Genomic DNA, 13,614 nt, shown 5'->3' with positions numbered 1-13,614 from the left:
CGAATAGTGGGATTTACCGTCACATTATAACGCCCCCACGGCTGAAAGGGCGAGCATGTTTGGTGTGACGGGGATTCGAACCCGCGATCCGCAGATTACGAGTCAAGCGCCCTAACCATAAGACAGCAGGTCTGTAACAATTCACCGAAATTACAATTCATTATGGTTCCTTGGCCATAGTTTGATAAATTGTTTGTTTATGCTGCAATTCGGTTCGGTTTTTTTTTCACTTATTTTTCTGAATTTCTTTTTTATATACCCTCAGTAACTCAGTGATAAGTTTGAAAGTTTACAACGCTAAAAACCGTGTTTCGATATCAGTGGTAGGCACAGCATAGATAGCCCATTGTGTAGCTTTATGCTTAGCAACCAGAAACAAACAGAACTTTTTATTTTATATAAAAACAAATGCTTCAAATAACATAGATTACAAATTTACATTTCCATGCAAGCGAGTATAGATTTCGTTATTTTTAGTAACGCGGGTTGAAAATACCGTTAGTCATGTTTCTAATATCTCAAAGTTTTCAATAAATGGTAAACCAAATTACCACTTTCTATATCAACAATGGCTGACTCATCGAAGCATAAAATAGAAGAGGCACCTGTTTTGGAGAGATTTTGGGTTTGAAGTTTTGGATCAAAACGGTTTGTTTGTATATATTTTTTTTAATTTCACGCAAAGCTACACGAGGGCTATCTTCGCTAGCCGTCCATAATTTAGCAATGTAAGACTAGAGGGAAGACAGCTAATCAGAACCACCCACCGCCAACTCTTGGGCTACTCTTTTACCAACGAATAGTGGGATTGACCGTCACATTATAACGCCCCCACGGCTGAAAGGGCGAGCATATTTGGTGGAACGAGGATTCGAACCCGCGACCCTCAGATTGTGAGTCGAGCGCCCTAACCACCTGTCCATGCTGGACCTATCAAAACTATTTGAAAATAATGCATAAAATTGTGAGGAGGAGGTCAGTTATAAAAGTGGACCAATGTCAAACATGGTCACACACCTGATAACAAAACTTGATACTACGTCACAAGATATGGAGGAATTAATGGTAAACTCTCTCATTCTTCACTTTCTATAAGCAGTAAAAGTTACCGTACTCCTTAAGTGAAACTCGAGGAAACCTTTAAAATGAAATTAAACCTGAACAGTCATAGGGAAAAGGTAGCGAGAGCTATTGGAATCTTTATGGCTAAAGACAAGAGACAATTTTCAGTGGTGGATAATTCTGACCTTAGGACTCTTCTTAAGGTTTTGGAACCAAGATGTGAGGTCCCTTCTAAGAATCAATTTAGTATTGTAGTGATTCCAGACCTATACAAAGAGGAAAATGACAAACTTGACATTGAACTGAAAGGTGCTTCTTCTATTGCCTTTATCACTGTTGGATGGACTTCAAGATCTGCTGAAAGCTACATTGCTATCACTGGGCATTTTATAAACGAAAACTGTGAGATGAGAAATTTTTAAATTTGGTGAGTATTTAGAAACGATTAGCTACTGATAAAACTCACTACTTCAAGTCTATAATTGGATCAAAGTTCAAAGTAAAACCCGAAGTAGGAATGGGCGGAACGATGGCCACACCCACTTTGAGGTTGCACCGTGTCAAAAACAACCAAGTGTTGTAATCTTATTCTGCCCATTCCTGCACTGTTTTAATACTTTTTAGTTGTCCCATTCCTACGTCTTCATTTTTTTATTTAAAAATGTTTACACTTGTCTCATTGCTTTTTTGGTAATAAGTCTCAAGACTGACTGGGCTCCAGGCGTATCCTTCTTGTAGCTTTTCTTTAAGCTATCTCTCGAACTTTCTTGGCTTTTGCCGATATCTTTACAATAGTTTTCCTTCTATCTAGCCAAGGTGGCAGCCTTATCTTTGACTGTATTAATGGCTAAAACTTGTATGCATAATCAGAATTACTGTTTATAACCTTATATTTAGCCCACTCCCCCAGTGGCAGAGTGGTATGTCTGCGGACATACAATGCTAGAAACTGGGTTTCGATACTCGTGGTGGGAAGAGCACAAATAGCCTTTTGTGTAGCTTTGTACTTAAGTATAAAAAAAATCCTTATCTCTGTTCTTGAAGTAATGCTCTCTTCACTGGTACAAAGACATTTCAAAGTTATCAATATAAGATTTTAGTTAGTAACTAGATCTAGAGAATCTACGTAGTCCACGTTTTTATCTATCTGATACAGATGCAGGCTGATCACGTAGCGCGTGCGTATAAGCAATCGTGCACTCACACGTAACATGAGAGCGGGTTGTTACTCGGCAACTCACGGAGCGTGCTCATAATCATAGTATATTGCTACTAGTGTATTGTTAGCTCGTTAGTAGTGTTACAAAATCGTTATTGTTATTATTTGTTATGACCAATGTTTTTAGTAAGGTTAAGAAAAACGCTTTTAGCCAAGGTAACGTAATTCAGTCATTTGCACTTAGATTTGCATAAGATGAAGGCAGGAGAGAGCTATGCCTTTCCAATAACGTCAGTCAGTCATATAGTCATATTGACAAATTGTGGTTTTGGGGAAGTTTTTGTTTATACTCTACCAACTTTCTCAAGTGCTTTGGTGGCTTGTTACTCTGCAGTTGGTTTGTTTACTACTCAACAGTATGTGTAAAATGCTGATAAAATTTTGTTTACATGCTTTTTGCAATGTGTTTGAGGTTTCAATTTGTATTGCACATCTGACCCTTTCCTACTATAAGTACTGCCGTACTTATGATAATGCCTGGCATATCAACAGTTTATACAACTGAAGATAGCTGCTAGAAGTTTGAAAATTCAGTTTCAGGTGCTTTGACCCTTTCATTCCAATCTACTGACTGATTTTATGAGACGGAACGTTATCTCAAGAGTGTCACTTACTTAATATAACTGAGTGACAGAAGTTATACATAACATACCGTACGACCTTCATTAGGGATTTCTTAGCCCTTCCACTATGCGGTATGAGAGCTGTATTTCCTCTAAGAATATATTGTCACGTATTCTATAGTAACAGCACAAATGTTAATTCTGGTTCTATGAATCCTAGTGTAGCCAGATATTTTGGTGAACGACAACGAACCAAATCGTTAGCATTTATTAAGATATAATTTAGTTTGTCGCACATGTTTCATATAAAATTAAATATGTCACACGGAAGACTATTTGAATTAATACTGAACAATCGATCAGTTCTGGTTTCTCAACGATTCTAGGTGAAAAATGTTCAGTGCAATCATATAAAGTATATGTTATATCTCAGTACAGAACAAACTAAAGTATTAATTAGTTGTACATTCTTTACATATTTTCAACTAAAATAAATTTTAGCATGATGCATATAAATAGAATTCTCTCTTTTCTAAGCCTGAAAAATCACAAACATAACAAACAAAACGAATGTGTTTTTAAAGGTATCTATTCTGTTCAGCGAGGCACTCCCTAAGAAACCACTTAAAAACTATTAATATAACGTTTAAACATTGTCACTTTATCTATTGGTACAAGTAAAACTGTCTTCTGATAAACATGAGAAATCATAAAGGTCAAGAGTTAGGACAAAGGTTTTTTCCCATTCTTAAACTCGTAGCAAGCTTGATTAGGCTTAACTATTTTACTGTCACATTTCTGAATAACAGTTATCCCGTTATCATATTTATTTTTACGTTCACAATGAAAACAAAAAGATACGGATTTTAATATTTCATCACTTTATCTGAAATTTGAAACTGGCCAGCTTTGGAAAATGTGACAGGGAATGAATGCCATTTCAGCATGATGGTACAAAATTTCAAGACAAATACTTGAATGCTTCAAATGATAAAAATAAATAAAATTAAATAATGATTTAGCTGGATCATCTTCTTACAATCCTAAAAACAACAACACTGTTATGAAGATTTTTTAAGCACGAAGCTACACAACGAGCTATCTGCACTCTGTTCACGGTGGGGAACTGAACTCCAGATTATAGCTTTGTAAGCTCATAAACTTACCACTGACCCACCGAGGAACTATTATAAAGAAAGTTTCCAAACTTTACGAAACAGTAGAAAGCTTTCAAAGTCAAAGTCTAATAATGAAACCGCTTTGATTTATCCTAGAACTTTTCATATACATTCTTAAATAGATGAATGAAATACGTATTAAGAACCAGATTGTTACATGGACAAACTTTGGAATCTATAGTATCTATTCTTTGTATTAAATACTTTTTATAAAGCTATTAAGGCTTTATTATATATTTCATTTCAACCCATGCTAAAATATATTATCTGACAGCCATGAAATTATATTTGATTTTTAATGAATGTAGATAGATGCAAGCAGTTGTTTTCAACATTATAAAATAACTATCTGAAAACACTTCAAAAACATACGACTATCTCAGAAAACCATTTAATCTGATAATAACAAAGTAAAAAAAACTTACCACTAAAACAAGGATGACCGGGCTTATGAATATATAGTCATAGTTGTCTCTGCTTTGCCACGGACAGCTAAACGTAATAGAAATTCAGATGTAAAACAGACTAAATTTATTTGCAAAACTCGTAGCCAAAAGCATATCTGTACCGTGTAGTAACGTTACATTTTATTGTACCGTTTAATAACTATTAATTAAATTTACAAGCAAAAAATACCCACTCTCCACTGAGGGGTTCAAACTCTCCTGATGCTTTACAGAAGCCAAAATGTATTGATCAAGAGCCTCCATTATTCTAAATACATCTACAGCTACTCCACGGGGGGGGGGGTCTACACGAAAAGAAAACACCTTTAGTAGACCTAACCGTGGTATTTGAGCACGTGTGCTATGTTTGGTCTTGCTAGCTTGAGACTGACGCCCTCAGGATCATAAGGAGGCCAGGAACACAAAATCAGATGATCCCAATCATTGTTGAGTGACCTTCTGGGCGCATTGTAGCCCCCCCCCGGTTATATATATATATATAAGGACACCCCTCGAGCCATCCCGAATCCAAGTTTGATCATGCTATCTCCAAAACTATGGGAAAATTTCACGAACAAATAAACAAATATACAACGTGAATTAATATAGGATAGCTAATTTCAAAGCACAGACTCAATTATAGAGCTCGTAGCCATAGTGACGAAGATATCATGCATAATACCTAAATATGTTTAAATTAAGCAGATGCTCTTCTATTATTACTTTAACTTAGATTGTTTGCTTCTGTTTCTGAAGCCTATTAATAATACACTAAACATTGACTTTAGTGTAGAATCCAATAAACGTTAACTCAGAGCCTCCTGAATGAGGAAATATAAATTAACTCCACTTAGAAAATGTACAGTCACAATATAATAAATGTATATATATTTACAGAGGGATTCATACGAACTTTACTGGAACACAACGAACTATTTCTACTCTTGAAGGAAAAGTTTACAGTAGAAACAAAGTAAAAATCCTCTAAACATGATAAAATATAAACTGCATGTTGTGCAATAGTTAAAGTTATTGTGACCGTCAGCGCCACTAACTACCGATCTCAATATTTGTGTATTTAGGTATCTAATAATTTTTAATGACGATTACTGAATACATGTTATTATAGTTTAAAATTATAAATTATCATAAAATTTTATAACTTTTGTAACTGACCTCCTCCTCACAATTTTATACATTATTGTTAAATAATCAGTTTTTCTTCCTCCGTTTTGATCGGCACGGCATGGACAGGTGGTTAGGGCGCTCGACTCGCAACCTGAGGATCACGGGTTCGAATCCCCGTCCCACCAAATATGATCGCCCTTTCAGCCGTGGGGGCGTTATAACGTCATGGTCAATCCCATTATTCGTTTAGTAAAAGAGTAGCCTAAGAGTTGGCGGTGGGTGGTGATGACTAGCTGCCTTCCTTTTAGTCTTACACTGCTAAATTAGAGACGGCTAGCGCAGATAGCCCTCGTGTAGCTTTGCGCGAAATTAAAAAAAAAAACAACTCTGGTGGCTAAGATCTATACAAGTTCGTTGTGTAATCTCTGTCTATGATAAATTATTGAATTATCATTTCAAATGTAGTTAAAGGCAATAAGCAAATCGAAGTTGGTAATAAAGTATTTTAGGCCCAATACACACTTTTATATCTCTTTGTTTGTCTTAGAAGATTCGCTCAAAGCTATATAAAGGGCTATCTACGCATAGCCGTCTCTAATTTTGAACTAATAGACGAAAGTGAAGGTAGCTAATCAACAGAATCCATTAAAATGTTTTGAGTCACTCGTTTCTGATCGACCAGTGGGGGCAGGGCTCGGCATGGCCAGGTGGATAAAACGCTCGATTCGCAATCTGAGGGTCGCGGGTTCGAATCCCCATCCCACCAAACATGCTCGCCCTTTCAGCCGTGGGGGCGTTATAATGTGACGGTCAATCCCACTATTCGTTGGTAAAAGAGTAGCCCAAGAGTTGGCGGTGGGTGGTGATGACTAGCTGCCTTCCCTCTAGTCTTACACTGCTAAATTAGGGACGGCTAGCGCAGATAGCCCTCGTGTAGCTTTGCGCGAAATTTAAAAACAAATAAACAAATCGACCAGTGGGATCTAATAGTCGTTCTTATAACGTACTCATGGTGCCGAATTTCGACGCAACGGGACAAAATCACAAAGCCTCGGATTCACAATCCGAGCATGGTAACCGCTGGACCTCGACCGGCTCAAACTGATGCGATTAGTATTATGTTAACAACTGAAAAACATACTTCCTCGGTACTCACCTATTTGCCGTTTCAGTATTTACATATTAACTGTTCTACTAAAGCCAACTGAAGCTGGATAAAAAAAATGTCACGTATAATATCACGTTTTCGGGCTCTATTGATAACCCAGATGAACTTTCTTATTTGAAGTTGAATCGATTCTCGTTGAACGTTAAATTTACAGTAATGGTAAGCTCCAGTAAAAACTTAAGTTTAAATTAGTATTTTCTTTCATTGTATATATATTTACTCTTTATAACTTACAGTAAAAAGTTTCAAAATAATATTTACTTTACATTCGACTGCACATCATATGAGAGTAAACGATACTAGCAATTTACAGCTAAATTTACATAAACCTGTATATTTAAACACTGCTTCAGGAAGAATAGGATCATGTGATACTATATATATATAATTATAATCAAAATTATAAAAAATTATAACAGGATAATTTGGGATCAAGTCCTTACTTTGTATTGCAACTGCACACTACGCGAACGATACCAGCTAACTTCTACATTATCTTATTACTGTATATTCAAGTACTGCCTTAGGGGGAATAGGATCATGATGTTCCAAAACAGACAACGAAAGCTGCCGTCTTTATAACTTAGGCTGAAAAACAAATGCTTAAGAATAATACTTACTCCAACAGTAAGAACTTATCAGTGGACGATGGCGAAAAGAAAGCTTTAACTGGAGCCCAAATGAGCAGCACGATCGCCGGTAAACCTAGAGAAATATTAAATTACTATGTAATTTTTAAATACTGAATAATAAAATACAATCCAAAAACTATAAATAAAGCTGTACAAAACACCTAGAAGCCCTTTAACCTTAATATTGTGTAACTATAAAAAAAGCTGTACTAAACACCTAGAAGCCCTTTAACCTTAATATTGTGTAACTATAAAAAAAGCTGTACTAAACACCTAGAAGTCCTTTAACCTTAATATTGTGTAACTATAAAAAAAGCTGTACTATACACCTAGAAGCCCTTTAACCTTAATATTGTGTAACTATAAATAAAGCTGTACTATACACCTAGAAGTCCTTTAATCTTAATATTGTGTAACTATAAAAAAGCTGTACTAAACACCTAGAAGCCCTTTAACCTTAATATTGTGTAACTATAAAAAAAGCTGTACTAAACACCTAGAAGCTATTTATCCTTAATATTGTGTGTTTGTATTATTTCAATAATTTTTGGATTGCAAAATAATAATAATAATAACCGATGTGGTTCAAGAATTTCACTGAATTTTAGTATAACCCGAACTTGTTAACAGATGTTTATTGCGACTAACCAATAACACTAGGTTTTCTATGTGTTGGGGTCGAGCGTGGCTCCATCTATGTGTTGGGGTTGTCAGATCGTTAATCCGAGTGTTCGCGGTCCGTTGACGAAGAACTCGCTTCGTAGTTTGGGGCCGTAGAAGTGCTAAAAGAGCGACTGTTATATTTCCTATAAGTTGGCGGTGGGTGATGCTAACTATCTATCCTCGCTCTGGTCTGTTAGTTCAAATTAGTAACGGCATGCGTAGATAGTCCTTTTTTAGCTTCACGCCAAAGTTCTAAAACAAATAAATCTACGTGTGGTAAGCATTCAGAACCATCTATCCTGTTATTTACCTGTTATTTTACAATTAGAAAGCTTGAGCTTCCTATCCTTTTGTTTGTCCATCTACGCGTTGTTAAATTGTTCAGGACCGTCTGTCTCTTTGTTTTTCTGTCCACTTGTGGCTAGAATGTTCACGGCCGTTTATTCCTCTGCTTGTCCATCTATGAATGGTTAGAACCTTCAGGGCCGTATAACCCTTGTATAACTGCTTACATTTGATCAGAATCTTCAGGGCCGTATAACCCTTAGATATCTGCTTACATTTGATCAGAACCTTCAGGGCCGTATAACCCTTAGATAGCTACTTACATTTGATCAGAACGTTCAGGGCCGTATTACCCTTAGATAGCTGCTTACATTTGATCAGAACTTTCAGGGCCGTATAACCCTTAGATAACGGCTTACATTTGATCAGAACGTTCAGGGCCGTATTACCCTTAAATGTCTTCTTACATTTGATCAGAACCTTCAGAGCCACATAACTCTTGGATAGCTCGTTACAGTTGATAAGAACGTTCAGGGCTGTCTGTCCTTGTGTTTGTTTGTCTGCGTGTGGTCAGAGAGTTTGGGTTTTCTATATTTTGATTGTCTGCTTGCAATTGATCAGAACATTTATAGTTATCTGCCCCCTTTCTTTTTCTGTTTACGTGTGATTGAAATATTTAGAGCTGTCTATCCCTTTGTTTGTCTGTGTGCGGTTAAGTCTGTGCCTTTGTTTGACTGCGCTGCTTGTTTGTCTGTCACTGAAATATTTATATATTGTGTGTTTGTAAAGATTAATCTGTGTTTGTACTTTCGCTAAAGGGTATTGCACTAACTTTTAAAAAGTTTAATTTAGTTTGCCACTTCATTATATCTTTGTGTTTTCATTTTGTGAGTGAACGCAGCGATTATTTATTATATTTTCCGTACGTACTGGTTTTTTTAGTGATTTGTTACATATTTCATCGTTCGTTGTTACTCTTGAAGTTATGTCGCAGCTTAGTTTACTCCTAACTAGAAATACGAGTTACTTTCTGAGTAACTAGGATTAATTATTAACTTGTTTTAGAAAGACTTTGAGTCTCATTTAAAATATTAATCACAAACAGAGAACACGGAGACACGTATCTCAAGTTTAAATCAAATGTATAAAGACTTTAGGAAATCGCAAGTTTCATGGTCAATAAGCTTTTTTTTTTAAAAAAACGTAAACGACATGGTGTACTGAACCCAATTGTTTGAAAATATAAACAACCCCCTATTTATTTCCTTCAATAACGATGAAATCCAAGTAACCTTATTTAAGTGTTATAATTTAGCCAAAGTGAAATAAAATTTATTTAGGTTTCATTTCAAAGTTATATGATTATTATACATACGTCTATCAAATATTTGCATGTAACAGATAAAAGCACCTTTTTAATATTTGTTGTTGTTGTTGTTGTTAAATCGGGGTGTTCTCTCAACTGTAGACTGTCAAAATGTTGCAACAACATGCCATAATCATTGTTATTCTAACAAAGGATTTATGTAAGCATGAATTTCGTATCCCAGCTGGCCTGATGAGTTCTGGTATTGAGCTAAACATGTCGTTGGCCATGAGGATAACAGATATGGTGTGGTTGAAATATTATTACACACCATTTTTCTCGGAAAACCCCTAAGGAACTGAATATAGAATGTATTGCTTAAACATACAATACGCCTAATACTATATTCTCATGGAAAATATAATTAGTTATAATCCCACTTCATCTACAAAAGGTATTCACACCATAACAATCATATATATATATATAGATATATTTTTAATTCTGAAAAAAAAAGCACATAATTGAAAAGATATAGTAGACTAGCCATGATGAGACAAAACATGAGCTTACCAATAAAGTCATGTATACGAGTTATTTTATATATAATTATTTTAAAACTGAAATAGAAATCGTTTATCTTTTTAGTTTGTCATATAATGTAACGTTTAACAAATTTTAAAGTTAAAGTCAGGTAGGTAAAGAATGGTATACTGAGCTAATAAGTTTAGTTTTCATTTTTCCTTTTTTCCCAACTAATTAGTTGACTTATCAATCTTAATTTTCTGAATCACTTGTTGTTATGACCGTCGGTTTCTTCTACTAATGTAGATACACACACGTATATATATATATATATATATATATATATATAAAGAGAGATATATATAATTAGGTTCTCCGTGTAATCGATATGAAAACGTTCATCCAATATTAAAGTATTCGTTTGTTGAACTTCATCAGCCAGTAATTATATAACTTCAAGCTTTCTAGAGAGTAATTTGAGTTTCTTGTTTGTTTCTGTAACGTTTCAAACTGCACGCAAAAAATGTCGTCATCAAAGAAATTAATTTTCTTCTTAAGTCAGTAAATTTTCTAGTAAAGATAACTTGTGAATTCTTGCTACATAGAAGTGTACTCCATTTATTATATACTGAGTTTCAATATGCAAGATATAATATAGAATGTGGGATTTTATTTCAAGGATGAAGACAATCTTTGTCTTTTTTTAGCCTTAGTACTTAAGAAAAATGTATATGAAAGTTGATAGGTAAATTCTCCAAACCGATTGTGTATATTAGACTGCAAGGTGTCTGCCTTCAAGTTTATGCAGTATTTTGTAAAATGTATTGTTGATATTTTTTTCCATACCACTAATTCACAAACCGATTGTGTATATTAGACTGCAAGGTGTCTGCCTTCAAGTTTATGCAGTATTTTGTAAAAAGTATTGTTGATATTTTTTTCCATACCACTAATTCACAAACCGATTGTGTATATTAGACTGCAAGGTGTCTGCCTTCAAGTTTATGCAGTATTTTGTAAAAAGTATTGTTGATATTTTTTCCAACAGACGAAACGCTGCTTGTTTTTCTAAATTTACCTATTAAGGAATATCCTATTATTTATTCTTCAGAATCTAAACCTAAGTTGAGTCTTTCTATGTAACATAATCAACAAAATCAATACAAGGCTAAACTTTATCGTTAGTTACTTATTTTTCATAATAACATTGAATAAACTCAGATTTGGATAAAGAAGACAAAGAAATCAGTTTTTTTTTATTAACTGCTTCTTGTTGTTTTTGTCCAAAGCGACACAATGGTCTGTCTATCTACGTTCTGTCGATCATAGGGAAATGAATCCTGTATTTTTGCATTGTACGTAAGTTAACTTACCACTGACCCACCGGGGTACTTTAACTGCTTAAAGACTATCAACAAATACAATTGGTTGGTAACAAAGTATTCGGATGTGATTCTGACAGGCAAATCGATGGATTGAAAGCATTTGACATATTTGTATAATAAATGTCATTTTCAGTAAGGGACTTGTTTAAACATTTGTCTTTTTTTTATAGACTTCTAAGACTTATAAACATAGGAATTAGATAAAGGTTTGGGTTTTCCGGGAGTTTGAACGCCACGAAGCACTACTCCCAGTGGCTATTTTTCAACAGCCAGTTCATGAGAAAAGACATGTTTCATACTGTTTCCACCGACTTTCGAAAAGTGATTTATTGCAACATTTCATTTGATTCCATGTTAATTACATCGATTAAAGGTCGGTATGAGATACGATGAATGCATTACGAGAATTTTTATGGGCTTGTTAGTCATGGAAATATGTGCCCTCCAAACACGAGACCTCGGCCAAGGTGATCATTCATAATTTGTTTCCAGTAACTGTAGATTGTAGTACATAACAAGATATTATGCGTTGTTTTTAGTTCAAAGCACGTACATTTATGCTAATGTTAGCAAAATGAAAAAAACAATTTCCAACTGCCAACATCTATTTAAGGTTTTATTAGTTACTGGGGTCCTATAATAGAGATGTATTCATAAAATGAATAAACAAAATATATATTAAACCTCCACAGTAGTAAGTGTACAAGTCTTCTTATGTACGCTACGAAACAAAGAAACATTTGATTGAATTTGCTCTGGTCTGTTGGGAACGGTTCATCAATGTTAGATGGGTGTGCTTTCAACCGAATGACTGCCTCTGAAATGTTAAAGTTTCCCGACAGCTCTATGAAGCGGTCAAATAGAGCATCTTCGTATACCTTGGCTACATATCAATAGCTAACCGTTGGTGTTGACAATTCGGCAGTGTTATTGCTAGTGCTAGCTTCATTTGAAATTATGGCGTTATCAGTTCAAACTTCAAAGTTTTTCGCCATATTATTCCGCGCCATATTGAGCGCCACCTTTTGGACGTCTATTCTATCAAAGTACAAACTGGCTTGTATCTTCAACGTTAGAAATATGAATTATGTTCGCCAAATCAATCTATTTATTTGATGTGATACCCAGGATGCTAGAATAATGTATATGCATGTTAATGACCCTGGGGTTTCCATGTTGTACTTCCTTATATATATATATATATATGCCCTGTATCAGTTCCTTAACTCCTTAATATACTTTTTACTAAAATACTTGTATATAAAGATAAAACGACCGATGGTCCAAATCGTATTTGTTTATTTTGTGCTTCCACAAGCAAATGGTAACAGTGCCGTAACATGACAACGGCTCAATTGATTTTCGATATACAAGTAGATTTAGGTTCAGAAAGCATATAATATTGTTATTTTTGATTGGTAAGAATATATAAAAGGAAAATAATCACATCTTCAATGTCAAACATGAATAAAGTGCTCAGAGGTATTTGAGTTGTTTTCTTGGATAACTTAATAATCGTGAAATTTAAAAATTGTTGACGTCTCTTACAAGTACTGTACTTGTGGAGTGGAAAAACATCTATAAGTATTTTAATTACTCTATTCAAAATCATATTTTGACACTTATGAAAAATTGGAGTTAGTTAAAAGCTAAAATTTCCATTTGATATATATTTTATTAACCATGTTAAGAATTAATATTTATATTATAGAAAATTTGTAAAATGTATACAGTTGATACACACAGATGTTGTTCACGTATTATGTACACAGCGTGGTCACAAGTAAATAGACACCACTTTTTCAGAAAAAATGAAAATTTTCAGTCATATTTACATAAATTGATATATTTAGAATTTAATTAATGTCTAGTAGACCTTCCTTTCGCTTCGTAGAGTTCATTGATCCTTTGGGGCATCGCCCACTCTTGCTTCAATACTTGGAGTAGATCGCTCTTCAAAGCTGGTTTTATTTTGTTGTTTCTTGACTTGCCGGTCGAGTATGGCCCAGAGGTTTTCGATGAGGTTCATGTCAGGGAGATTGGCTCGGCCAGGG

At 34.7% G+C, this 13,614-nt stretch overlaps 1 protein-coding gene across 1 annotated transcript in view; it reads right to left on the bottom strand.

The window, feature by feature from the left end:
• The window catches only part of LOC106458443 (diuretic hormone receptor-like), a 50,890-nt gene that overhangs the window by 9,391 nt on the left and 27,885 nt on the right, over nucleotides 1-13,614 (bottom strand). Inside the window, exons 7-8 of the mRNA XM_022384652.1 lie at nucleotides 7,391-7,469; nucleotides 4,448-4,514 (exon numbers count right to left, since the gene is read on the bottom strand). Coding sequence (XP_022240360.1) covers nucleotides 4,448-4,514; nucleotides 7,391-7,469 — 146 coding nt within the window. The remainder of the gene's footprint in view (nucleotides 1-4,447; nucleotides 4,515-7,390; nucleotides 7,470-13,614) is intronic.

This window comes from Limulus polyphemus, unplaced genomic scaffold (genome assembly GCF_000517525.1).
Source record: "Limulus polyphemus unplaced genomic scaffold, Limulus_polyphemus-2.1.2 Scaffold464, whole genome shotgun sequence".
NCBI classification, from domain to species: domain Eukaryota; kingdom Metazoa; phylum Arthropoda; class Merostomata; order Xiphosura; family Limulidae; genus Limulus; species Limulus polyphemus.
This window is presented reverse-complemented; position numbering and strand designations above follow the sequence as displayed.